General features: G+C 51.9%; 1 protein-coding gene across 2 annotated transcripts in view; it reads right to left on the bottom strand.

Moving 5' to 3' along the window:
• Positions 1–245: 245 nt before the first annotated feature.
• Positions 246–25919, bottom strand: part of LOC144674903 (kinesin-like protein KIFC3) — an 81398-nt gene continuing 55724 nt past the window's right edge. The window contains exons 10-19 of one of the 2 annotated variants that reach the window (XM_078536042.1): positions 24101–24248; positions 22202–22332; positions 21549–21660; positions 14950–15131; positions 12745–12853; positions 11241–11367; positions 5751–5874; positions 5515–5644; positions 4322–4551; positions 246–585 (exon numbers count right to left, since the gene is read on the bottom strand). In XM_078536042.1, coding sequence (XP_078392168.1) covers positions 457–585; positions 4322–4551; positions 5515–5644; positions 5751–5874; positions 11241–11367; positions 12745–12853; positions 14950–15131; positions 21549–21660; positions 22202–22332; positions 24101–24248 — 1422 coding nt within the window. In that variant the 3' untranslated portion in view covers positions 246–456. Of the gene's footprint in view, positions 586–4321; positions 4552–5514; positions 5645–5750; positions 5875–11240; positions 11372–12744; positions 12854–14949; positions 15132–21548; positions 21661–22201; positions 22333–24100; positions 24249–25919 lie in introns of both variants that reach the window. The other variant, XM_078536036.1, reaches the window with a different exon arrangement.

The raw sequence follows: 25919 nt of genomic DNA, 5'->3' as shown, positions 1-25919 counted from the left end.
AGCTCCCCCCCCACCCCCCCCACCACCAAAGCCCTGTGCCCTACAGAAGCCCCCTAACTGCCCCCTTAGACCCCCTCAGTATAACGTTCCCCCCCACCTCCTCCCGGCCCCTCCTGTATAATACCCCCTCCAGCCCACCTCCGCCACTCCCCCCAGCTCACCCATTTAATAATCCCTGCACCCCCCGGCACCCTCCCCCACCATATAAGAAGCCCTCCACCCCCTCCCACCATCCAAGTTGCCCCTTTCTCAATGATCCCCAACACAAACTGATTGAATGAGTCCAGTTTGTCCAGTGAGAGAGATCATTTCCTGCTGCTGACTATTCATAGTGATGCTCTCCTGCGGTGGAGGGCGGGGCAGAGGTTTAGATATTCGGCAATGGTAGGCGTCGCAGGCCGACTGTCAGAGGTTGGTGGAAGGTTGACAGGGCCTGTCGTGGGATGAGAGGAGGTTTCAAGGTGATGGGTCAGTGCCTAGAGGTAGCAGACATTGACTGGCCGGCCCCTGCTCCACTTTGCAAACTCTGTGAGCGAACTTCAGCGAACACATGGACTCTCCCAAATCCGTTAACAGCGGCGATACCTAGTAACAGGGAAGAGGAAATTATTATCCACCCATCGAATCCCACTCTCCTCACACTCTGCACCCTTTAATATCCCACCCAGTCTAATCCCACTCTCCCCCTCTCTCCCCACACCCTTTAATATCCCACCCAGTCTAATCCCACTCTCCCCTCACTCCCCGCACCTTTTAATATCCCACCCAGTCTAATCCCACTCTCCCCCTCACTCCCCGCACCCTTTAATATCCCACCCAGTCTAATCCCACTCTCCCCTCACTCCCCGCACCCTTTAATATCCCACCCAGTCTAATCCCACTCTCCCCCTCACTCCCCGCACCCTTTAATATCCAACACAGTCTAATCCCACTCTCCCCCTCACTCCCCGCACCCTTTAATATCCCACACAGTCTAATCACACTCTCCCCCTCACTCCCCACACCCTTTAATATCCCACACAGTCTAATCCCACTCTCCCCCTCACTCCCCGCACCCTTTAATATCACACCCAGTCTAATCCCATTCTCCCCCCACTCCCCGCACCCTTTAATATCTCACCCAGTCTAATCCCACTCTCCCCCTCACTCCCCGCACCCTTTAATATCCCACCCAGTCTAATCCCACTCTCCCCCTCACTCCCCGCACCCTTTAATATCCCACCCAGTCTAATCCCACTCTCCCCCTCACTCCCCACACCCTTTAATATCCCACCCAGTCTAATCCCACTCTCCCCCTCACTCCCCGCACCCTTTAATATCCAACACAGTCTAATCCCACTCTCCCCCTCACTCTCCGCACCCTTTAATATCCCACCCAGTCTAATCCCACTCTACCCCTCACTCCCCACACCCTTTAATATCCCACCCAGTCTACTCCCACTCTCCCCCTCACTCCCCGCACCCTTTAATATCCCACACAGTCTAATCCCACTCTCCCCCTCACTCCCCGCACCCTTTAATATCCCACCCAGTCTAATCCCACTCTCCCCCTCACTCCCCGCACCCTTTAATATCCCACCCAGTCTAATCCCACTCTCCCCCTCACTCCCCACACCCTTTAATATCCCACCCAGTCTAATCCCACTCTCCCCTCACCCTTTAATACCCCGTGATGCCCATGCACACCTTTAAATGTGCACACAATTACACACTTGTGCATTATTATGCACACACACACAAACACACACACTCCACTTGCCTGGATGTGTGCAGCTCCAACAACACTAAAGAAGCTCAACACCATCCAGGACGAAGCATCACATCCTCAAACATTCACTCCCTCCACCACCGACGCACAGTAGCAACAGTGTGTGTACCATCTACAAGATGCACTGCAGGAACTCACCAAAGCTCCTTCGACAGCACCTTCCAAACCCACGACCACTACCATCTAGAAGGACAAGGGCAGCAGATAGATGGGAACACCATCACCTGGAAGTTCCCCTCCAAGTCACTCACCATCCTGACTTGGAAATATATCACCGTTCCTTCACTGTCACTGGGTCAAAATCCTGGAACTCCCTCTCTAACAGCACTGTGGGTGTACCTACACCACATGGCCTGTGTTGTAATATGCCTTTAAAGGATAGGAGCATGACATCACCAGAAGGGAAGTGTGTCATGCGATCCAGTCTTAGTTTCACTCTTGCCTGTGAGCAGAGCACACACTCACAGCTCTGCTGCTGATGCCGTCAAGCTTTCTATCCATGTACGTGAACCCACAACATGTTTACACAATCCCTTCTGACTGGTTGATGCCTTTATATCATTATAAAAACACAACATGGTGATCAGCGGTGGTCGAACAGTCTGGGAGCAAGATGCAGTACAGGAATGACATGGTGAACAGCCTTAGATCGTGTTACATAGCATGAGATGACCCTTGACATTCAGGAGAGTTGAGGTGTTGGAGAGTGTTGAGAACACAGCGTGGTGACTGCACAGAAACACTTTGCCAACACAGCGCCGAGCTAACGCTCAAATAAAGGGCTGGTATGCAGGCGAATCCCTGGTGGTGAGATTGCAGTGCACTGTCAGCTCAGTGAGAGGGACAGTGCATCAGGAGGACCAGCACCGGGTTAGCTCAGTCGGGAAGGGTTGAGTGGCCAGGGTGTGGGTGGATCGATGGTGACATCATAAAAATCGGGCCAGAGAAGGTTACAATTATAATGGTCGAAGCTTCGGAATGGCCTGCGAAAGCGGCTATTGTGACATTCATCCCAGGTGCCATAGGAGAGGGAAGATCAAAGGGATATTGTCAAAATGTCCACAGAATTCCCCAGTTTGAACTGGGATGCAGCTGACCTGCTATCCGAATTCAGGAATGTTTAACCAGCGAACAGAGTGATGGTTTCTTGATTTCAGGTGTGTCAGAACCTCCCAAGAAAGCCATAAAAATTCACCCAGCAATTGGGAACGAAGGTCTACACAGGCTGAACACGTCAGGATTAACAGCAGAAGAGCTAAAGGATCCCCAAAAGACATGGATTACACTGGAGACCGGTTCAGGATCAGGTTAAACTTCCGTATTCATCGACTGGAGTTCATGTCATTTTGACAATAGCCTACAGAACCCATAGAGCACTTCATCAGTAGATGCAGAGAAAAGGGTAGGTACTGTGATTCTTCAAACGCAGAGCTAGCAGACAGAATTGTCCAGAATGATCTGCTAGACAAGCCCAAAATGTATCTTATCGAAGAGCTACTCAAAGATGGAGGTGAGTATGGAGCGATCCTCACAGCTTGATGAAGATCACAGGTCCTCAGTACAACCCCAATTGTTGACTCATTCACCAGAATAGCCAAACCCAAGGAGACATGTGGAAGGTGTGGACCTCTCCAGGCACCAAGGAAAGGCCCGGTTTTCCATCAATCCGGCAAGGCCTGGGGCAGAAAGGGCCATTGGCAGCGGCAGTGACTAGAGCAAAGGCTGATGCAGCTACAACCAGACGTGCACTGATCCAGACAGACCGTACACAACGGGTACCTTCGAGCAGTAAGATTGACTATCGGGTATCCTGTCAGATACGTGTACACGAGGTGACTGACAAACCAGGAAATGACGGCCTTGTGTACGATGAGATGAAGAGCAATGTTTCACACCGTCAAACTTAAATGAACCCACAGCGTGTTTACCCAGGACCCTTATCAGTGATTTCTGTCTTTACATCAACATCACAACCACCTGGAAATTCCCCTCCAAGTCACTCACCATCCTGACTTGGAAATATATCGCCGTTCCTTCACTGTCACTGGGTCAAAATCCTGGAACTCCCTCCCTAACAGCACTGTAGGTGTACCTACACCACATGGACTGCAGCGGCTCAAGAAGGCAGCTCACCACCACCTTCTCAAGGGTAACTAGGGATGGGCAATAAATGCCCCCACCCAGCCAGCGAAGCCCACATCCCGTGAATGAATAAAAAAAGACAGACACATTCACACACACACACACACACACACACAGAGACACAGATACAGAGATACAGACACAGACACACACACAGAGACAGGCACACACACACACTGACACAGAGACACACACACAGACACAGACACAGAGACACACACACAGACACAGAGACACAGACAGAGACACAGACAGGGACACACACAGGGACACACACAGGGACACACACACACAGGGACACACACACACAGACACAGACACACACACAGACAGAGACACACACAGAGTCACACAGACAGACAGACAGACAGACAGAGACATGCACACACACTCTCTCTCTCGCTCTGTTACCTGGACCATCATGACGGTTTTGTTGCCCTTTCCCAGTGAATCCTGGAGCAGGTAGGTGAGCTTGGAATTCCGGAATGGGATGTGGTTCTGTTTGGCTCTCAGAGCCTGGATGACATCCCCGAGCGCCAGCAGGGATTTGTTGATATTCTGAGCCTCCTTCAACCTCTCACCTTCCGCTCCCGATTTCCAGACTCGCTCCGAGCCGGCCAAATCCACCAGGTTCAGCTTCCCTGTCAGGGCAGAACCAGGTCAGGACGGCCTTCACTCAGTGACATCAACCCCTGAGGGGGTGGGAACGTGGGGAGAGGGGGGGCACGGGGAGAGGGGGGGCACGGGGAGAGGGGGGGCACGGGGAGAGGGGGCGCGCGGGGAGAGTGGGGGCACGGGGAGAGGGGGGGCACGGGGAGAGGGGGGGCGCGGGGAGAGTGGGGGGCGCGGGGAGAGTGGGGGGCACGGGGAGAGGGGGGGCGCGGGGAGAGTTGGGGGCACGGGGAGAGTGGGGGGCACGGGGAGAGAGGGGGGCACGGGGAGAGTGGGGGGCACGGGGAGAGTGGGGGGCACGGAGAGAGTGGGGGGCACGGGGAGAGTGGGGGGCACGGGGAGAGTGGGGGGCACGGGGAGAGTGGGGGGCACGGGGAGAGTGGGGGGCACGGGGAGAGTTGGGGGCACGGGGAGAGAGGGGGGCACGGGGAGAGTGGGGGGCATGGGGAGAGTGGGGGGCACGGAGAGAGTGGGGGGCACGGAGAGAGTGGGGGGCACGGGGAGAGTTGGGGGCACGGAGAGAGTGGGGGGCACGGGGAGAGTTGGGGGCACGGGGAGAGAGGGGGGCATGGGGAGAGTGGGGGGCACGGGGAGAGTGGGGGGCACGGGGAGAGTGGGGGGCACGGGGAGAGTGGGGGGCATGGGGAGAGAGGGGGGGCACGGGGAGGTGGGTATAGAGCGGGATGGGGGTGCAGTAGAACAGCATGTGGGGAGACCGGGGGGTGGGATGGTTGGGGTGGGGAGATGTGGGGACACTGAGGTGGTGTGGCGGGTACTGGGGGAGTGGGGAGACTTGGGTGGGGGAGTGGCTGATGGGCGGGGGGTGTGTGGGGAAGGTGGGGCTCCACAGGCGGGCTGCAGTGCAGGGAGGAGGGGCGGAGGGAACTGGCTGGTTGCTGAGGTGGATCGAGGCCCTGTGGTACAGGCCCTACCTGCCGTCTTGGTGTTGGTCCTGGTGTCCGTTCCTGTGACAGTGATGGTCAGCAGAGCGTGTGAGCGAGAGCTGTGCTGGTTCATGTTGGTGCTCTGGGTGACCCGGTTTCTCCGGCCCAATGCCAGGACCTGCCGGGAGAGGGGGGAGGGGGAGGGGTAAACGGTCAGTAGCGTCCATCAGAGCCGCGGAGGTCCCGGTGGGCGGAGAGGGGAGGGAACTGCCCAAGGGTCTCACCTTTCCAATCTCTTCGTAACGTTTGACCTCCACGTGCGTCAGACCGGGGACGTGGAGGTGACCACTGCCGTCTGGCTTCAACTTGATTTCCAACTTCTCATGAGGGTCTTTCCCAAGAAGATCCCTGGAATAAAACCAGACAATAGTGAAGATCCCGGGAACAATCTCACAGCCACACAGGCTGGAGGAAAGAGAGTAGGACAAGGGATGAGGAGGGCAAATAGAACGTTGGCCTTTATTGCAAGGGGGTTGGAGTATCAAAGTAGGGAAGTCCAATTCCAACTTTACAGGACATTGGGGAGATACCATCTAGAATACTCTGTACAGTTCTGGTCTCCTTATTTAAGGAGGGACATCCTCGCATTAGGCAGCTCAGTGAAGGTTCAGTCGGCTGATTCCCGGTATGAAGGGATTGTCTTATGAGGAGAGGTTGAGTAGGTTGGGCCTGTGCTCATTGGAGTTTAGAAGAATGAGGGGTGATCTTATTGGAACATATTAGATTCTGAGGGGGCTTGATGGGGTAGATGTTGAGAGAATGTTTCCTCTTGGGGGGGTGAATCTAAAACACGCGGGGAGCAGTGTCTCCCTTTGAAGACGGAGATGAGGGGGGATTTCCTCTCTCTGTGGGTTGTTAGTCTGTGGAATTCTCTTTCCCGGAGACCTGGGTCACTGAATATATTCAAGAGTGAGTTAGGCAGATTTTTGATTGACAGGGGAGTTGAGGGTTATCGGGGGTGGGGGTGGGGTGGGGGGCAGACAGGAAAGTGGAGTTAAGGCCACAATCAGATCAGCCACAATCTTATCGAATCGCAGAGAAGGTTCGAGGGGCAGAATGGCCTCCTCCTGTTCCTCATTCTTATCATAAAGAGAGTAGGTTCAGGGGTAAGCAAATTCCCAAATCGCAGGCTGAAGATTTGGATAAATTGAGGGTTTGTGTGGAATCAGTGAGGGTGGTCTGGGGTCGCACAGACTCATCCAGCCCTTCGGCCCATTGTCTGTTTGCTGTCTCTCTCTGAATGGCCTGTCCAATTAATCCCACTCCCCTGTCCTTTCCCTGTAAACTTTTACTCTTCAAATACTGACCCAATTCTCTTTAGGAAGTGGCTGTTGGATCTTTCAGTGTGTTCCACATCACAACCTCTCGTTGTGGAGAAGTCATTTCCATCATCCCTCCGCTCCTGTCGCCAATCGCCTCGAATCTGGGGCCTCCGCTTAATGAGCCTCCGGTCAGTGGGAACAGTTTCTGGGATCAGGCTCCGTTCCCCATCCATCCACACGCCCCCCTCCGCCCCACTGTGCTCACTGACATACACTGGCATCCATGTTTTCAAATCCCTCCATTTCCTCACTCCCTATCTCTGTGATCTCCTCCAGGCCTCACAACACTCCGAGATATCTGCACTCCTCTAGCTCTGGCCTCTTGAACGTGCCCGATTTTATTCAGTCCACCACTACTGGCCGTGCCTTCAGTAGCTTAGATCCCAAGCTCCCTCCCTAAATTTCTCTGCCTCTCTACCTCGCTTTCCTCCTTAAAACCTCTTCGTCCAAGCTTTTGGTCACCTGACCTAATATCTCCTTAAATGGCTCCATGTCACACTTTATTCAATAGTGCTCTGATGGTAGCTGACAGTTAACTGCCAAGCATTGTTTGAAATTTAAACCAGGCAGCTTGGCTCTGATTGGTCAAGGCATTGCCCTGAGGAATGAGTCAGTGAATGGCTGTCCCTTATTTGGTTTAGCTGAAACAGGCGCAATGTGTATACATGTTCTTTCTGTCTGCAGAGTACAGGGCCCCGTGTATTAATATATGTAGCTTCCAGTACATGCAAATGTGTCACATTGTGAGCTTGACCGACAGTCACCATCACTGGTGCATTCTCCATGGCAAGACCACTTGCCAACCAATCAGCACTCTTTTCACATAACTATAAAGTGTTGTTTTCCCCCTTATATTGGTAATTGGTACCCTTGCAAGTGTCCTGATGAGTGCAAGACGAAAAGCTTACACAGAGGAGGAGGTGCTTGCTGCCTTACAGCGAATAAAGGTAGATAAATCCCCCGGGCCTGACATGATATTCCCTCGGACCTTGAGGGAGACTAGTGTAGAAATTGCAGGGGCTCTGGCAGAAATATTTAAAATGTCCTTAGCCACGGGTGAGGTGCCGGAGGATTGGAGGGTAGCTCATGTTGTTCCGTTGTTTAAAAAAGGCTCCAAAAGTAAACCAGGTAATTACAGGCCAGTGAGCCTGACGTCAGTAGTAGGTAAATTATTGGAAGGTGTTCTGAGAGATCGGATATACAATTATTTGGACAGCCAAGGGCTGATTAAGGATAGTCAGCATGGCTTTGTGCGTGGTAGGTCGTGTTTAACGAACCTTGTAGAGTTTTTCGAGGAGGTTACCAAGAAAGTAGATGAAGGAAAGGCTGTGGATGTTGTCTACATGGACTTTAGTAAGGCCTTTGACAAGGTCCCACATGGGAGGTTAGTTCAGAAGGTTCAGACACTTGGTATCCATGGAGAGGTTGTAAACTGGATTGGAAATTGGCTGTGTGGGAGAAGACAGAGAGTGGTAGTGGATGATTGCTTCTCAGACTGGAGGTCTGTGACTAGTGGTGTGCCTCAGGGATCTGTACTGGGACCATTGTTGTTTGTTGTCTATATCAATGATTTGGGTGATAATGTGGTGAATTGGATCAGCAAGTTTGCTGATGACACTAAGATTGGAGGCGTTGTGGACAGCGAGGAAGGCTTTCAAAGCTTGCAGAGAGATCTGGACCAACTGGAAAAATGGGCCAGAAAATGGCAGATGGAATTTAATGCGGAAAAGTGTGAGTTGTTGCATTTTGGAAGGTCAAACCAAGGTAGGACATACACAGTAAATGGTAGGGCACTGAGGAGTGCGGAGGAACAAAGGGATCTGGGAGTTCAGATACATAATTCCCTGAAAGTGGCGTCACAGGTAGACAAGATTGTAGAGAAAGCTTTTGGCATACTGGCCCTCATAAATCAAAGTATTGAGTATAGGGGTTGGGATGTTATGGTAAGGTTGTATAAGACATTGGTGAGGCCAACTTTGGAGTATTGTGTGCAGTTCTGGTCGCCTAACTACAGGAAGGATATCAGTAAGATTGAGAGAGTGCAGAGAAGATTTACTAGGATGTTGCCAGGTCTTAAGGAGTTGAGTTACAGGGAAAGATTAAACAGGTTAGGACTTTATTCCTTGGAGCGTAGAAGAATGAGGGGAGATTTGATAGAAGTTTACAAAATTGTGAGGGGTATAGACAGAGTAAATGCGAGTAGGCTCTTTCCACTTAGATTAGGAGAAATAAACACGCGAGGACATGGCTTTAGGGTGAAAGGGGAAAGGTTTAGGGGGAACATTAGGGGGAACTTCTTCACTCAGAGAGTGGTGAGAGTGTGGAACGAGCTACCATCTGACGTGGTAAATGCGGGTTCACTCTTAAGTTTTAAGAATAAATTAGATAGATACATGGATGGGAGAGGTCTGGAGAGTTATGGACTAGGTGCAGGTCAATGGGACTAGCGGAATAATATTTCGGCACAGACTAGAAGGGCTGAATGGCCTGTTTTCTGTGCTGTAGTGTTCTATGGTTCTATGTCTCTTTTTTCAGCAAAACTCAAGTTCTGTAACACCAAACAATTAGTTTTAGTTTCCTCAGAGACTCACCAAGGCTTCTTCGACAGCACCTTCCAAACCCACGACCACTACCATCTAGAAGGACAAGGGCAGCAGATAGATGGGAACACCACCACCTGGACGTTCCCCTCCAAGTCACTCACCATCCTGACTTGGAAGTATATCACCGTTCCTTCATTGTCGCTGGGTCAAAATCCTGGAACTCCCTCCCTAACAGCACTGTGGGTGTACCTACACCACATGGACTGCTGCGGTTCAAGAAGGCAGCTCACCACCACCTTCTCAAGGGCAACTAGGCATGGGCAATAAATGCTGGGCCCAGCCAGCGAAGCCCACATCCCCTGAAAGAGTAAATTTTAAAAAATTTCATCTGAAAGACTGAAGATCTAACAGTGCAGCACTCGCTCAGTACTGACCCTCTGACAGTGCAGCACTCCCTCAGTACTGACCCTCTGACAGTGCAGCACTCCCTCAGTACTGACCCTCTGACAGTGCAGCGCTCCCTCAGTACTGACCCTCCGACAGTGCAGCACTCCCTCAGTACTGACCCTTTGACAGTACAGCACTCCCTCAGTACTGACCCTCTGACAGTGCAGCACTCCCTCAGTACTGACCCTCTGACAGTGCAGCACTCCCTCAGTACTGACCCTCTGACAGTGCGGCACTCCCTCAGTACTGACCCTCTGACAGTGCAGCACTCACTCAGTACGGACTCTATGACAGTGCAGCGCTCCCTCAGTACTGACCCTCCGACAGTGCGGCACTCCCTCAGTACTGACCCTCCGACAGTGCGGCGCTCCCTCAGTACTGACCCTCCGACAGTGCGGCAGTCCCTCAGTACTGACCCTCCGACAGTGCGGTGCTCCCTCAGTACTGACCCTGCGACAGTGCAGCACTCCCTCAGTATTGACCCTGCGACAGTGCAGCACTCCCTCAGTACTGACCCTCTGACAGTGCAGCACTCCCTCAGTACTGACCCTCCGACAGTGCGGCACTCCCTCAGTACTGACCGTCTGACAGTGCGGCACTCCCTCAGTACTGACCCTCTGACAGTGCAGCACTCCCTCAGTACTGACCCTCCGACAGTGCAGCACTCCCTCAGTACTGACCCTCCGACAGTGCGGCACTCCCTCAGTACTGACCCTCCGACAGTGCGGCACTCCCTCAGTACTGACCCTCCGACAGTGCGGCACTCCCTCAGTACTGACCCTCCGACAGTGCGGCACTCCCTCAGTACTGACCCTCCGACAGTGCGGCACTCCCTCAGTACTGACCCTCCGACAGTGCGGCACTCCCTCAGTACTGACCCTCTGACAGTGCGGCACTCCCTCAGTACTGACCCTCCGACAGCGCGGCGCTCCCTCAGTACTGACCCTCCGACAGCGCTGCACTCCCTCAGTACTGACCCTCCGACAGTGCGGCACTCCCTCAGTACTGACCCTCTGACAGTGCACCGCTTCCTCAGTACTGACCCTCTGACAGTGCAGCACTCCCTCAGTACTGACCCTCTGACAGTGCAGCACTCCCTCAGTACTGACCCTCTGACAGTGCAGCACTCCCTCAGTACTGACCCTCTGACAGTGCAGCACTCCCTCAGTACTGACAAGGTAGTGTCGGCCTAAATTATGTTCTCCAGTGTCTGGTCTGGGCTGTGACTCAATCCTCCCACTCAGGATTAGCATCGATTTCTGCCGCTTGAACTCTTAGGAAGTGCGTGACCTTTCACCTGTTGCTGTCCGGTCCCAGTTCCCCTCCCCCGCCACAGTAAAGGGCCCCCGGGGACAACCATCTCACCCAGGGGAGTTGCTGTTTGCCGGGTGCAGGCACGTACCTCAGTTGTTCGTTGTAGATCTCCACCATGCTGAGAGAGATGGTGTATATCCAGGAGTCGCTCCTTTCCTCAGTCTCCCTGAAGAGGGCCCTCAGTGCCCGCTGGTTAATCCCAGGGTCCTCGGCCACTCCCTGCAATTGGAAACGGCAGCCTCAGTGAGGGACTTACTTCCTCCTCCCCTTTGACCGGTCGCTCAGGAACCAGAAGCCCAGAGATTTGTGCCTTGTACCATCTTTGGCATAACACGGCCAAGTGGAATGGGGAGATGGGGGGAAGGTTTGAGCAGTGACACATCAGCGAATCTCAGCTTTGACAATGGACCAAGATGGTCCTGAGGCAAAGTGATCATGGGATGTCAATGGATAGCCCAGTGTGTGCTGACCATCTCCCTTGAGGCTTGTGACAGCATCTCTGAGGGCAGTGAAGAGCCAACCACATGGCTGTGGGTCTGGAGTCACATGTAGGCCAGACCAGGTAAGGACGGCAGATTTCCTTCCCTAAAGGGCATTAGTGAACCAGATGGGTTTTTAAACAACAATCGATGACACTTTCATGGTCACCGTTACTGAGACTAGTTTTCAACTCCAGATTTTATTCATTGAGTTTAAATTCTACCAGCTACCCTGGTGGGACCTGAACCTGTGTCCCCAGGGCGCTAACCTGGGTCGCTGGATCACTAGTCCAGTGACATTGTCACTACACCACCGCCTCCCCATAACTTGGCCAGTGCTCTGAGAATCAGCCAGGCTGGTTATCTCTGTCTGGGGTCTTTCCCATCTGGGACTTCCCACTCCTGACCTGGTTTGTGGTGGGGTGGGTGGGGATCAGGGGGAACAGGGGAGAGTTTTTCGGGGAGGTCCCTTCCGTTTCTAACAGCTGGCCCTGCGCGCCATCATTGGGTGGGGCAGGGGTGGCCATCGGGGGCGATATAGGGATGTTTCGCATGGAACAGGAGGAGGCCATTCAGCCCCTCGAGCCTGTCCCACGGTATACAATGGAGTCATGGCTGACCTGTGACCTAACCTGCCTTTGCCCCATATCCCTTCCCGGGAATCTATCAAGCTCAGCTTTTAAATGAACAATGAATCCGGCATCGATTGGTACTTGTGGAAGAGAGTTCCGAATGTCCAAGGCACTTTCTTTGAAGACATTTTTCCTCATCTTATCACCGATAGGCCACACTCCAAGTTTTAGGTTGCAGTCCCCAGCCCTGGACTTCTGAAACAGCTGAAATATTTTCTACCTGTTCCGCATAATATCTTGAACACCTCGATCAAATCGCCCCATAACCTTCTAAATTCCAGGGAATATGCCTGTCTAATCGCTCCTCCTAAATTAACCCTTCGAGCGCAGGTATCATCCTGGGTAATCTTACCCTGCACTCCCTCTGAGGCCGTGCACATCCTTCCCAGTGTCTGGCACCCAGAACCTGTTCATTGTGTGAATCTGCCCCGCTCAGGGGTAGTTGCTCCCCTCCTCCACCCCAGCCCAGTTCCCCCGTCACTTGCCTCCATGGTGTAAGTCTTTCCAGATCCCGTTTGTCCGTAGGCAAAAATGCAGATGTTGTACCCATCGATGCAGGAGGTAATGAGGGGCTCGATCTCTTCGAATACCTGAGGGTGGGGGAAGCACAAGGGCATTAGTGAGCAGGCAGGTGGAGAGTGAGGGGGTTGCCCTGCTGTGTATGTGGCTGGGTACTATCCCTAAACACGTGGTGGGGAGGTCCCCACACCGTCTCCCCACCCCCTTCTCCAAACATCCCATCATTTGTTGCTGCCAGGGATTCTCAGACGTGGAGTTCCTGGAACATTCGACAATCTCCTTCCAGCCTTAATCATTCCATCAGACCACCCACCATCTCCAAAACACAGGAACATCTAACCTTCCTCACACTGACCATTGTCCAATCACTGTGTGATTGGCGGGCTGGTTATCCAATCACTGTGTGATTGGCTGGCTGATTGTCCCCAGCCGTGTGCGATTGGCTGGCTGATTGCCCAATCACTGTGTGATTGGCTGGTTGGTTGTCCATTTGGCATGTGATTGGCTGGCTGATTGTCCCCAGCCGTGTGTGATTGGCTGGCTGATTGTCCAATCACTGTGTGATTGGTTGGCTGGTTGTCCAGTTGGCGTGTGATTGGCTGGCTGATTGTCCCCAGCCGTGTGTGATTGGCTGGCTGATTGTCCAATCACTGTGTGATTGGTTGGCTGGTTGTCCAGTTGGCGTGTGATTGGCTGCCTGATTGTCCCCAGCCGTGTGTGATTGGCTGGCTGATTGTCCAATCACTGTGTGCTTGGCTGGTTGGTTGTCCAATCACTGTGTGTTTGGCTGGCTGGTTGTCCAGTTGGTGTGTGATTGGCTGGTTGGTTGTCCAATCACTGTGTGATTGGCTGGTTGGTTGTCCAATCACTGTGTGTTTGGCTGGCTGATCGGTGGGCCGGACAGGGGTCAGGAAACGGGTGCCCGACTGCAATGGGCCCCCGACCGTGATTTCACGCTGGCTGGACAATTAACGGGCAGCCAGTGTTAAACGCGCCCTGCAAAGCTCAGTGCGGCTGGGGTGGGGGCAGGAAGGGGGTGGGCGATGACATCACTGTGGGCGCGGGTGAGTGCAGTGAGAGATTTTGACCCAGTGACAGTGAAGGAACGGCGATATATTTCCAAGTCAGGATGGTGAGTTCCAGGTGGTGGTGTTCCCATCTATCTGCTTCCCTTGTCCTTCTAGTTGGTCGTGGTCATGGGTTTGGAAGGTGTTGTCAAAGGAGCCTTGGTGAGTTCCTGCAGTGCATCTTGTAGATGGTACACACACTGCTGCTACTGTGCGTCGGTGGTGGAGGGAGTGAATGTTTGTGGATGTGGTGCCAATCAAGCGGAGCTGCTTTGTCCTGGATGGTGTTGAGCTTCTTGAGTGTTGTGGGAGCTGCACTCATCCAGGCAAGTGGGGAGTATTCCATCACACTCCTGACTTGTGCCTTGTAGAAGAACTGTGGCTATGAGGACAGATTGGAGAGGTTGGGACTGTTTTCCTTGGAGAAAAGAAGACCGAGAGGAGACTTAATAGAGATATTCAAGATCCTGAGGGGTATGGACAGGGTAAATAGTGAGAAACTGTCCCCACTCAAGAGAACATCAAGAACTAGAGGGCACAGATTCAAAATAATGGGCAAAAGGAGTAAACGTGATGTGAGGAAACATTTTTCACCCAGAGGCAATTGAAGTTTGGAACAAACTTCCTGAAAGGGTGGTGGAGGCAGGTTCGATCGAGGTGTTCTAAAGGGAATTGGATTGCTACCTGAAAAGAGAGAATGTGCAAGGTTACGGGGATAAGGCAGGGGAGTGGGACTAGGTAGAATGCTCTTTCAGAGAGACAGTGCAAACTCGATGGGCTGAATGGCCTCCTTCTGCACCATAAAGATTCTGTGCTTCTGTGGCACATGACCCACACCTGGGTGTTGAGCGGAGACGTATAAAGACCTAAACATGGAAACAGCTCTTAGCTTGTCCTCTTTACTGTACATGTGTACATAGTTCTAGTTAATAAAGACTTACAGTTAACCTACAGAAGACCATGGAGACTTCTGTTACCAATACCGTCCCAACACTAGCTACTCTTCAGTAGTGATGAACCTGTCATGACTAGTGATAAATGTTTTCTTCACCCATGATTAATCCATCTTCCCTAGCGTTCCCCGTGTGTAAAGCAGTTACCTCCTCTTGTGTGGCCTGTGATGGAAACACCTTGTCCAGATCAAAGGTCCTCGTTTTGCCTTTATACATCATCCTGACCCTGCAGTCCATGGTTGGGTCAGTGCTCACCACCACTGTACCACTGCCCTCAGTCTGGTTACCCTCTGTGACTGGTTTTACTCTGCACAACACCCGGATATTACCTAGGGATAAGACGGGGGTATGAGGGAAAAAGGGTGAAATGAGAGAGAGAGAGAGAGAGAAATAAAATCAGACCTCTAACATGTCAAGGCTGAAAAGTAGCGAGTAATATTCGTATCTGTAATGTGCAGGGCTATGGGAGGAAGCGGGAGAATGAGAATTGTTCAATCCGAGGGCCAGTGTAGACACGATGGGCCAAATGGCCTCCTCCTGCACTGTAACAATTCTGTAATTCTGTGTCGCACAAGTGCCAGGCAATGACCGTCTCTAACAAGAGAGAATCTAACCATCTCCCCTTGACACTCAATGGCATTACCATCACCGAATCCCCCAATATCAACATCCATGCCTGGCTTCCAGTGGATCAGCCAATCAGCTCAAGGAGGGATTGCCCATGAAATATTCTGCCCACCCTGTGCTGAAGCTCCACCAGGTGATGGTGTCGGTTTACCCAACAGCTTCAATAGGAGGGGGCTGCATAGTAGTGGCAGTTATCTGCCCATCAACTGAAAGGAGTCAGTTGAACGTGTGTTGATTACTACAGCAGGAAGCTAAACTAGGTAGTGGCTCATCAGAAGCTCTACATAAGAGACGGTTCTTCAAACCATATGGACAGTAGGGGCACGCGAGAAGAACAGGAGACTATGCCTGAGTGAGACATAGACAAAGTGTGGAGTTGGGAATTTCGTTCACAGGGTGAAAGAGGTGTTCCATCAGATACCTTTTTATTAGTCTCCAGTAGTTGGATCAAGAGATGGAGCTGATTGGCGTGTGAGTCTACTTTACTTTCTAGTCTCCAGTTTATAGTAAATAGTGGAAAAGTAAGTTTAAAATATGGCAGGGCAGCTTGGCTGTGCAGAATGTCCATCCTGCGGCACGTGGGAAGTCGTGGACACTTCACGTGGCCTAGGAGAGCACACGTGCTGGAGGTCTCACCGGCTCCAGAAACCTGAGCCGCGGGGTTCGGCACTCCGAGCGGCGGCTGGTGTCACTGTGGCACGTCCACGGCACCGAGGAGTACATGGAAAGCACGTGTAGGGATGTGCTCACGCCACAGGCTAGGAAGTGTGCAGGCAGAGAGTGAGTGGATGACCACCAGAAAGCCTAGGAGGACAAAGCAGGTCGTGCAGGAGTCCTCCAAGTCTATGTCGCTCATGAACCAGTTTTGCATTTTGGAAGCCGGTGAAGACGATGGCTCCTCGGGGGGAGTACAGCAAGATCCAAGTTCGGGACAACATGGGTGGCTCAGGTGCATGGACAGGAAGGAAGGAGAGTGGAAGAGGAATAGGGGTAGCGCCTTCGATAGTTAGGGGGTCAGATAGGTGTTTCTGTGGCCGTAGACATGTCTCCGGGATGGTATGTTGCCTCCCTGGTGCCAGGGTCAAGGATGACAATGAGCGGCTGCAGGACATTCTGAAGGGGGAGGGTGAACAGCCAGAGGTCGTGGTCCACATTGGGACCAACGACTTAGGTAAAAAGAGGGATGAGGTCCTGAAAGCAGATTCCAGGGAGCTAGGTAAGATATTAAAAAGCAGGGCCTCAGAAGTTGTAACCTCTGAATTACTACCAGTGGCACGTACTAGTGAGCATAGAAACAGGGGGTGAGAGCTGATGAATGCACGGCTGGAGAGATGATGTAGGAGGGAAGAGTTCAGATTCCTGGGGCATTGGGACCAGTTCTGGGTGAGAGGGGGATCTGTATAAGCCTCAATTTGCACCTCAATGGGGGTCAGGACCAATGTCCTTGCTGGGAGGTTTGCTAGTGCTGTTGGGAGGAGTATAATCTAGTTTGGCAGGGAGATGGGAACTCGAGGATGGACCCAGATGGGGCAAAATCAGAAACGGTTAATGGAAGGCAGAAAATCAGTGAGTGAGTCTGGAGGGCAGGGGAAACAAAAGATAGACAATAAATAAAGGCGTTGGAGAGGGTGCAGAGGGGGTTTACCAGGATGCTGCCTGGTCTGGAGGTTATTAGCTATGAGGAGAGGTTGGAGAAACTCAGATTGTTCTCACTAGAGCGACGGAGATTGAGGGGCGACTTGATAGAAGTTTACAAAATTATGAATGACATGGACAGAGTAGATAGTCAGAAGCTTTTTCCCAGGGTGGAAGAGTCAATTACTAGGGGACATAGATTTAAGGTGAGAGGAGAAAACTATAGAGGAGATGTGCGGGGCAAGCTTTTTACGCAGAGGGTAGTGAGTGTCTGGAATTCGCTGCCAGAGGAGGTGGTGGAAGCAGGTACGATAGTGGTGTTTAAGAGGCAGCTTGACAAATACATGAATAGGATGGGAATAGAGGGATACGGACCCCGGAAGTGCAAAATGCTTTAGTTGACGGGCAATATGATCGGCGCAGGCTTGGAGGGCCGAAGGGCCTGTTCCTGTGCTGTACTTTCCTTTGTTCTTTGTTCTAAAGAGAGTTTGGCAGTACTCAAGGGTGGCAGAGCTCAGTGGAAGGAGCAGAGCAAATAAAGCAGGCGCAGCTGAGGGCACAGAGAGAAACCTGGCTGTGTGATATCAGAACTATTCCAGAAACACGGCTTAAAGAGGGACAGGAACGGCAGCTCAAGGATTGAGTTTCGGACAGTCACACAGTCACACAGTCACGCTACTGGGAGTGTACTACAGACCCCCAAACAGCCAGAGGGGGAGAGAAGAGCAAATACGTGGGCAAATCTCTGAAAAGTGCAAAAACAGTAGGGCAGCAATAGGAAGGGATTTTAACTACCCCAATATTAACTGGGATAGTTTTAGTGTGAAAGGAATGGAGGGAACAGAATTCTTAAAGTACATTCAGGAGAACTTTTTTGGCCAGTATGTAGCAAGTCCAACAAGATTGGTTCTGGACTTAGTTCACAGAATTTTAACAGCACAGAAGGAGGCCATTCAGCCCATCATGTCTGCACTGGCTCTCCAATTGAACATTTTGACCTCGTGCTATTGCCCTGCCTTTTCCCCCGTACCCCTGCACATTGTTTCCATTCAAATCATCATTTACTGCCCTCCTGCATGCCTCGAGTGAACTAGTTTAAGGAAACGAAGTTGGGCAGGTGGAAGGAGTGACAGTGGGGGAGCATTTTGGTGGCAGTGATCATAACTCGGTTAGTTTTAACACAGTTATGGACAAGGGCAAAGATAAAACAGGAGTTAAAGTTCTAAATTTTACTAAGCTGAGGAGTGATTCAGCAGATGTGGACTGGAAACAGTTTCTTGAAGGTAAATCAGTGTCCGAGCAGTGGAAGGCATTCAAAGGGGAGTTCAGAGTAAACATGTTCCCACAAAGAAAAAGGGTGAGACGGCCAATTCTAGAGGCCCTGAATGTCGAGGAGCTTACAGGGTAAGATAAGGCAGGAAAGGGAAGTTTATGTCAGACACCAAGAACTCAATACTACAGAAAGCTGAGAGGAGTATAGAAAGGGGAGGGGCGAAATCAAAAAAGAAATTAGGAAAACAAAGAGAGCGCATGAAAGGAAAGCAAAATCAAGGAGAACGCAAGGATGATTTATCAATACAGGAGACTTATAAAGAAGGCAAATGCACATGGGATACAAGGTAATTTGATAAGGTGGATTCAAAATTGGCTTAGTTGTAGGAGGCAGAGGGTGATGACAGAAGGATGCTTTAGTGACTGGAAGCCAGTGTCCAGTGGCGTACCACAGGGATCTGTGCTGGGTCCCCTATTATTCGTCATTTATATAAACGACATAGATGACTATGTGGGGGGTAGGATTAGTAAGTTTGCTGATGACACAAAGATTGGCTGGGTGGTTAACAGTGAGGTTGAGTGTCTTGGGCTACAGGAAGATATAGACGGGATGGTCAAATGGGCAGATAAGTGGCAGATGGAATTTAAGCCTGAAAAGTGTGAGGTGATACACTTTGGAAGGAGTAATTTGACAAGGAAATATTCAATGAACGGCATGGCACTAGGAAGTTCTGAGGAACAAAGGGACCTTGGCGTGTGTGTCCATAGATCTCTGAAGGCAGAGGGGCATGTTAGTGGGGTGGTGAAAAAGGCATATGGGACACTTGCCTTTATCAATCGAGGCATAGATTATAAAAGTAGGGAGGTCATGTTGGAGTTGTATAGAACCTTGGTGAGGCCACAGCTGGAGTACTGTGTGCGGTTCTGGTCGCCACATTATAGGAAGGATGTGATTGCACTGGAGGGGGTGCAGAGGAGATTCACCAGGATGTTGCCTGGGATGAAACATTTAAGTTATGAAGAGAGGTTGGATAGACTTGGGTTGCTTTCGTTGGAGCAGAGAAGACTGAGGGGCGACCTGATCGCGGTGTACGAGATTATGAGGGACATGGACAGGGTGGATAGGGAGCAGCTGTTCCCCTTAGTTGAAGGGTCAGTCACAAGGGGACATAAGTTCAAGGTGAGGGGCAGGAGGTTTAGGGGGGATGTGAGGAAAAACTTTTTTACCCAGAGGGCGGTGACGGTCCGGAATGCGCTGCCTGGGAGGGTGGTGGAGGCGGGTTGCCTCACATCCTTTAAAAAGTACCTGGATGAGCACTTGGCACGTCAGAACATTCAAGGCTATGGGCCAAGTGCTGGTAAATGGGATTAGGTAGGTAGGTCAGGTGTTTCTCACGTGTCGGTGCAGACTCGATGGGCCGAAGGGCCTCTTCTGCACTGTGTGATTCTGTGATTCTGTGATTATGAGTAAGAGGATAACTAAGGAAAGAGTAAGGCCCAGAAAAGACCAAAATGATAACCTATATGTGGATACAGAGGATGTGGGTGTGGTTCTTAAGGAATACTTTGTGTTGGTCTTCACAAAAGAGGGGACAACGCAGACATTATAGTTAAGGAGGAGGAGTGTGAAGTATTGAATGTGATAAACATAAGGGAGAGAGGAAGTATTCAGGAAGTATATGGCATCCTTGAAAGTGGATAAACACCAGGGCTGGATGAAATGTACCCCAGGCTGTTAAAAAAAGCCAGGATGGAAATAGTGGAGGTTCTGACCATCATTTTCCAATCCTCACTGGATACGGGTGAGGTACAGGAGGATTGGAGATCTGATAATGTTGGACCTTTGTTTAAAAGGGGAGTGAGGGATAGACCGAATAATTACAGACCGATCAGTATGACCTCGGTAGTGGGCAAATTATGGGAATCAATTCTGAGGGACAGGATAAACTGACACTGAGAAAGGCCCAGACTGATCAGGGACAGTCAGCATGGATTTATTCAGGGAAGGTCGTGTCTGATTATTGATGAGGGGAGTGTAGTTGATGTGATCTACATGGGTTTTAACAAGACTTTTGACAAGCCTTGGATACAAAATCAGCTCAGCGGCAGGAAACAAAGGGTAATTGTCGATGGATGCTTTGGTGACTGGAAGACTGTTTCCAGTGGGGTTCTACAGGGCTCAGTACTAGGTCTCCTGTTTTTTTGTGATATATGTTAATGATTTGGACGTAATTGTAGGAGGAATGATCAAGAAGTTGCAGATGACCACAAAAATTGGCGGCGTGGTAGATAGTGAGGTGGATTGCTGTAGACTGCAGGAAGACATCAATGGACTGGTCAGGTGGGCAGAAAAGTGGCAAATGGAATTCAAACCAGTGAAGTGTGAGGTGATGCGTTTGGGGAGGTCAAACAAGGTAAAGGATTACACAATAAATGGGAGGATACTGAGAGGTGTAGAGGGAGTGAGGGACCGTGGAGTGAATATCCACGGATCCCTGAATGTCACAGAACAGGACGATAGGGCGGTTAAGAAAGCGTATGGAATCCTTTCATTTATTAGCTGAGGCATAGAATATACAAACAAAGAGGTTATGCTGAAACTATATAAAACAATAGTTAGATCACAACTCGAGTACTGTGAGCAGTTCTGGTCACCTCATTACAGGGAGGCTGCAATTCCATTCGAGAGGGAACAGAGGAGGTTTACGAGGAGGTTTCCAGGGCTGGAAAATTGCAGCGATGAGGAAAGGTTGGATAGGCTGGGGTTGTTCTCCTTGGAACAGAGGAGACTGAGGGGAGATTCGATTGAGATGTACAACATTGTAAAGAGCCTGGATAGTGTGGATGGGAAGGGCCTTATTTATTTTAGCAGAGAGGCCAGTGACTGGGGGAGGGGAATCGATTTAAATTGATTGGTAGAAGGATTAGAGTGGAGATGAGGATTTTTTCACCCAGAGGGTTGTGGGGGTCTGGAACTCGCTGCCTGAAAGGGGAGTTGAGGCAGAAACTCTCAACTCATTTAAAAGGTGTCTGGATATGCACCTCCTGTGCTGTAACCTGCAGGGGTCCGGACCGAATGCTGGAAAGTGGGGTTAGGCTGGGGGGGCTCATTTTTCAGCCGGGACAGACTCGATGAGCCGAGTGACCTCTTTCTGCGCTGTAAACTTTCTTTGACTTTATGATTCTAACAGGCCAACATTGCCCTGACCCACCTCGGAGCTCCACCAGCTGGTTATGGTATTTCTTCCTCAGGAGCATTTCCCTCTCGTATTTTTCCATCAGATTTCGGTTTGATTCCGACACCTCGGTTACCGCCGACTGGATCTGTAAACAGGTGAACAAGGAACAATCACTTGTTGCTAAATATTATCGAATTTTCCCTTCAAACCCTTGAGGGCACAAGTTAAAGTTTGGAGTAGGAATCAGGAAGAGGCCATTCAGCCCCTCGAGCCTGTTACACAGGAACAGGAGGAGGCCCATTCAGCCCCTCGAGCCTGTTACACAGGAACAGGAGGAGGCCATTCAGCCCCTCAATCAGGTCATGGTTGATCTGCACCTCAATTCTATTTGCTCCCCGCTTTGCACTATTTCCCCCATTAAGAATATTTACCCCCCTCAGGTGTAATCGAGCTGTGCAATAAAGGAGCACAGACGGTGTGTCAATGGGGTGGAGCGAGTTAGTTGAGCTGAGGAGAGAGTGGCGATTGGGGGAATATTGGGATGGGAATGGGACTGACTCTGAGAGATGTGACAGATGAAGCTTGTTTGATCCTATCTGTGTGTTTGGTGTGCTGGGAGGGGGTGACTGTTGGGCATTACCCAGTGTTTGATTAGATGGTGAGCTCAGTGCCTCTGCCCCAATCACCTGTTTCCGAGCCTCAGTCAGAGCAGCCTCGTAAATCTGGGAGAAGTTTTTGACCTGACTGCGCAGGCTGCTGTAATTCACTTTCATCGTCTTCAGCACCGGTTTCAATGTGCTCAGATTCTGCTGCACTCCTGTGGTAGAGAGAGACAGAGTGAGCCTGGGCAAATCTCACTCACAGTGCCCCCAGACACCGTCTCCCCCTCTCCCCCAGACACCGACTCCCCCAGACACCATCTCCCCCTCTCCCCAGACAACATCTCCCCCTCTCCCCCAGATACCATCTCCCCCTCTCCCCAGACACCGTCTCCCCCTCTCCCCCAGACACCTTCTCCCCCAGACACCTTCTCCCCCAGACACCGTCTCCCCCAGACACCGTCTCCCCCTCTCCCCCAGACACCGTCTCCCCCAGACACCGTCTCCCCCAGACACCATCTCCCCCTCTCCCCAGACACCGTCTCCCCCTCTCCCCCAGACACCTTCTCCCCCAGACACCTTCTCCCCCAGACACCGTCTCCCCCAGACACCGTCTCCCCCTCTCCCCCAGACACCGTCTCCCCCAGACACTGTCCCCCCTCTTCCCCAGACACCATCTCCCCCAGACACCATCTCCCCCTCTTCCCCAGACACCGTCTCCCCCAGACACCATCTCCCTCTCTCCCCCAGACACTGTCTCCCCATCTCCCTCAGATTCCAATTCCCCCTCTCTCCCAGACTGTATCTCCCCTCACAACCCCCAGAGAATCTTGCACCAATTGAGTCCACTGGTTGAAAGCTCAAATCCCACCCCAGCGGTCTCCTCTACATTGGAGAGACCAAACGCAGACTGGGTGACCGCTTTGCAGAACACCTGCGGTCTGTCCGCAAGAAAGACCCAAACCTCCCTGTCGCTTGCCATTTTAACACTCCACCCTGCTCTCTTGCCCACATGTCTGTCCTTGGCTTGCTGCATTGTTCCAGTGAAGCCCAACGCAAACTGGAGGAACAGCACCTCATCTTCCGACTAGGCACTTTACAGCCTTCCGGGCTGAATATTGAATTCAACAACTTTAGACCATGAACTCTCCCCTCTATCTTCACCCTTTTTTAATCCAATTGTCTATTTTAAAATTTATTTTAATTAATTTATTCATTTTTTCTTTTTTATTATTTTATTCATTTAAAACAATTTTTTAAAATCCTTTTCCCCCAACACCCACCCCCCCACCTCACACACACCCAGGGCCGTCTGCCCCTTGTTCCATGTTGTTCTTTCACAGAACGCTGACCCTCTGTTATTAACACATGCTGCTCTTACCTTTATACCACCATCAGCACCTCCTCTAGTCTTTAACGCCACCATTAACACTCCCTTTCCTTGTGTCCATGTCGCCTTTGTCAATCTCTCCTTAGCCCCCACCTTCTATCTTGCTCCACCTGCTCCGTCCCCTCTTAAACAGTATAAAACCCATCACATTTCTACTGCTCTTTAGCTCTGGAGAAGAGTCACACGGACTCGAAACGTTAACTCTGCGTCTCTCCCCACAGATGCTGTCGGACCTCCTGAGTTTTTCCGGCATTTTCCGGCCTTTATTACTTGACCTCCTAAGCCTGGCTTCACTCAGTGCCCAGTGCAATACTTGGGTTATATCCGGTTGTTTGTCTCAATGCTGTTTGTGGGATCTTTCTATGCACAAGTCGGCTGTCAATTTTCCTCCCTTATGACAGCGATTACCCTTCAAAAAAACTACCCCGTTGGCTGTGAAGTGCCTTGGGGTGTCCTGAGAGGATGTCTAGGGATGGAAATATCCCATCGATTGAGGGAATGTTACTCTCGAGTGCCCTGCGGATGGATGGGGAACCCGGGTGTGTGCTGACCCCCCCGATCACTCCAGCACTGCTCAGTCCTCACTCCGCGTTTACCTGTGAACTGCTGTTGGAGCTCCTCCAGGTGCTCCTCAGAACACTCGGACGCCTCTTTCACAGCCTCATCCTTGCTTGCCTCCAGGTGACTGATCTTCTGAAGGAGCTCCTCGCGGAGTTTCTGAATCTCAGCCTCGTACACCAGAATCTGAAACAGAGCGGAATCTCAGTGCAGCCACGACACTGTCCACCCTCCTCCTCTCTCTGAGCTCACAGCTCACAGCCTCACTCACTGGCTGATAGGCCGCTGCTATCTGCAACGTCCTCACTTCCGGGGAAACACACGACACAATCTCCACCTGGCCTGACTCTCCAAACCCAGCATAACTCAGTGAATAGCACCACGACCCTCAGAGTCAGAGATCATCATGGGGCCCCACTCAGGAGAACTTAGCCGAATAATCCATCCTGACACTGAGGGAGTGCCGCACGGTCAGAGGGTCAGTGCTGAGGGAGTGCCGCACGGTCAGAGGGTCAGTACTGAGGGAGTGCTGCACTGTCGGAGGGTCAGTACTGAGGGAGTGCTGCACTGTCAGAGGGTCAGTACTGAGGGAGTGCTGCACTGTCAGAGGGTCAGTACTGAGGGAGTGCTGCACTGTCAGAGGGTCAGTACTGAGGGAGTGATGCACTGTCAGAGGGTCAGTACTGAGGGAGCGCCGCACTGTCGGAGGGTCAGTACTGAGGGAGTGCTGCACTGTCAGAGGGTCAGTACTGAGGGAATGCTGCACACTCGGAGGGTCAGTACTGAGGGAGCGCCGCACTGTCGGAGGGTCAGTACTGAGGGAGTGCTGCACTGTCGGAGGGTCAGTACTGAGGGAGAGCTGCACTGTCGGAGGGTCAGTACTGAGGGAATGCTGCACTGTCGGAGGGTCAGTACTGAGGGAGTGCTGCACTGTCAGAGGGTCAGTACTGAGGGAGTGCTGCACTGTCAGAGGGTCAGTACTGAGGGAGTGCTGCACTGTTAGAGGGTCAGTACTGAGGGAGTGCCGCACGGTCAGAGGGTCAGTGCTGAGGGAGTGCCGCACGGTCAGAGGGTCAGTACTGAGGGAGTGCTGCACTGTCGGAGGGTCAGTACTGAGGGAGTGCTGCACTGTCAGAGGGTCAGTACTGAGGGAGTGCTGCACTGTCAGAGGGTCAGTACTGAGGGAGTGCTGCACTGTCAGAGGGTCATTACTGAGGGAGTGCTGCACTGTCAGAGGGTCAGTACTGAGGGAGCGCCGCACTGTCGGAGGGTCAGTACTGAGGGAGTGCTGCACTGTCAGAGGGTCAGTACTGAGGGAGTGCTGCACACTCGGAGGGTCAGTACTGAGGGAGCGCCGCACTGTCGGAGGGTCAGTACTGAGGGAGTGCTGCACTGTCGGAGGGTCAGTACTGAGGGAGAGCTGCACTGTCGGAGGGTCAGTACTGAGGGAATGCTGCACTGTCGGAGGGTCAGTACTGAGGGAGTGCTGCACTGTCAGAGGGTCAGTACTGAGGGAGTGCTGCACTGTCAGAGGGTCAGTACTGAGGGAATGCTGCACTGTCGGATGGTCAGTACTGAGGGAGTGCTGCACTGTCGGAGGGTCAGTACTGAGGGAGTGCTGCACAGTCAGAGGGTCAGTACTGAGGGAGTGCCGCACTGTCAGAGGGTCAGTGCTGAGGGAGTGTCGCTCTGTCAGACGGTCATTGCTGAGGGAGTGTCACACTGTCAGAGGGTCAGTACTGAGGGAGTGCTGCACTGTCAGAGGGCCAGTACTGAGGGAGTGCTGCACTGTCAGAGGGTCAGTACTGAGGGAGTGCTGCACTGTCGGTGGGTAGGTACTGAGGGAGTGTTGCACTG

This window comes from Cetorhinus maximus, chromosome 3 (assembly GCF_964194155.1).
Source record: "Cetorhinus maximus chromosome 3, sCetMax3.hap1.1, whole genome shotgun sequence".
Lineage (NCBI taxonomy): Eukaryota > Metazoa > Chordata > Chondrichthyes > Lamniformes > Cetorhinidae > Cetorhinus > Cetorhinus maximus.
This window is presented reverse-complemented; position numbering and strand designations above follow the sequence as displayed.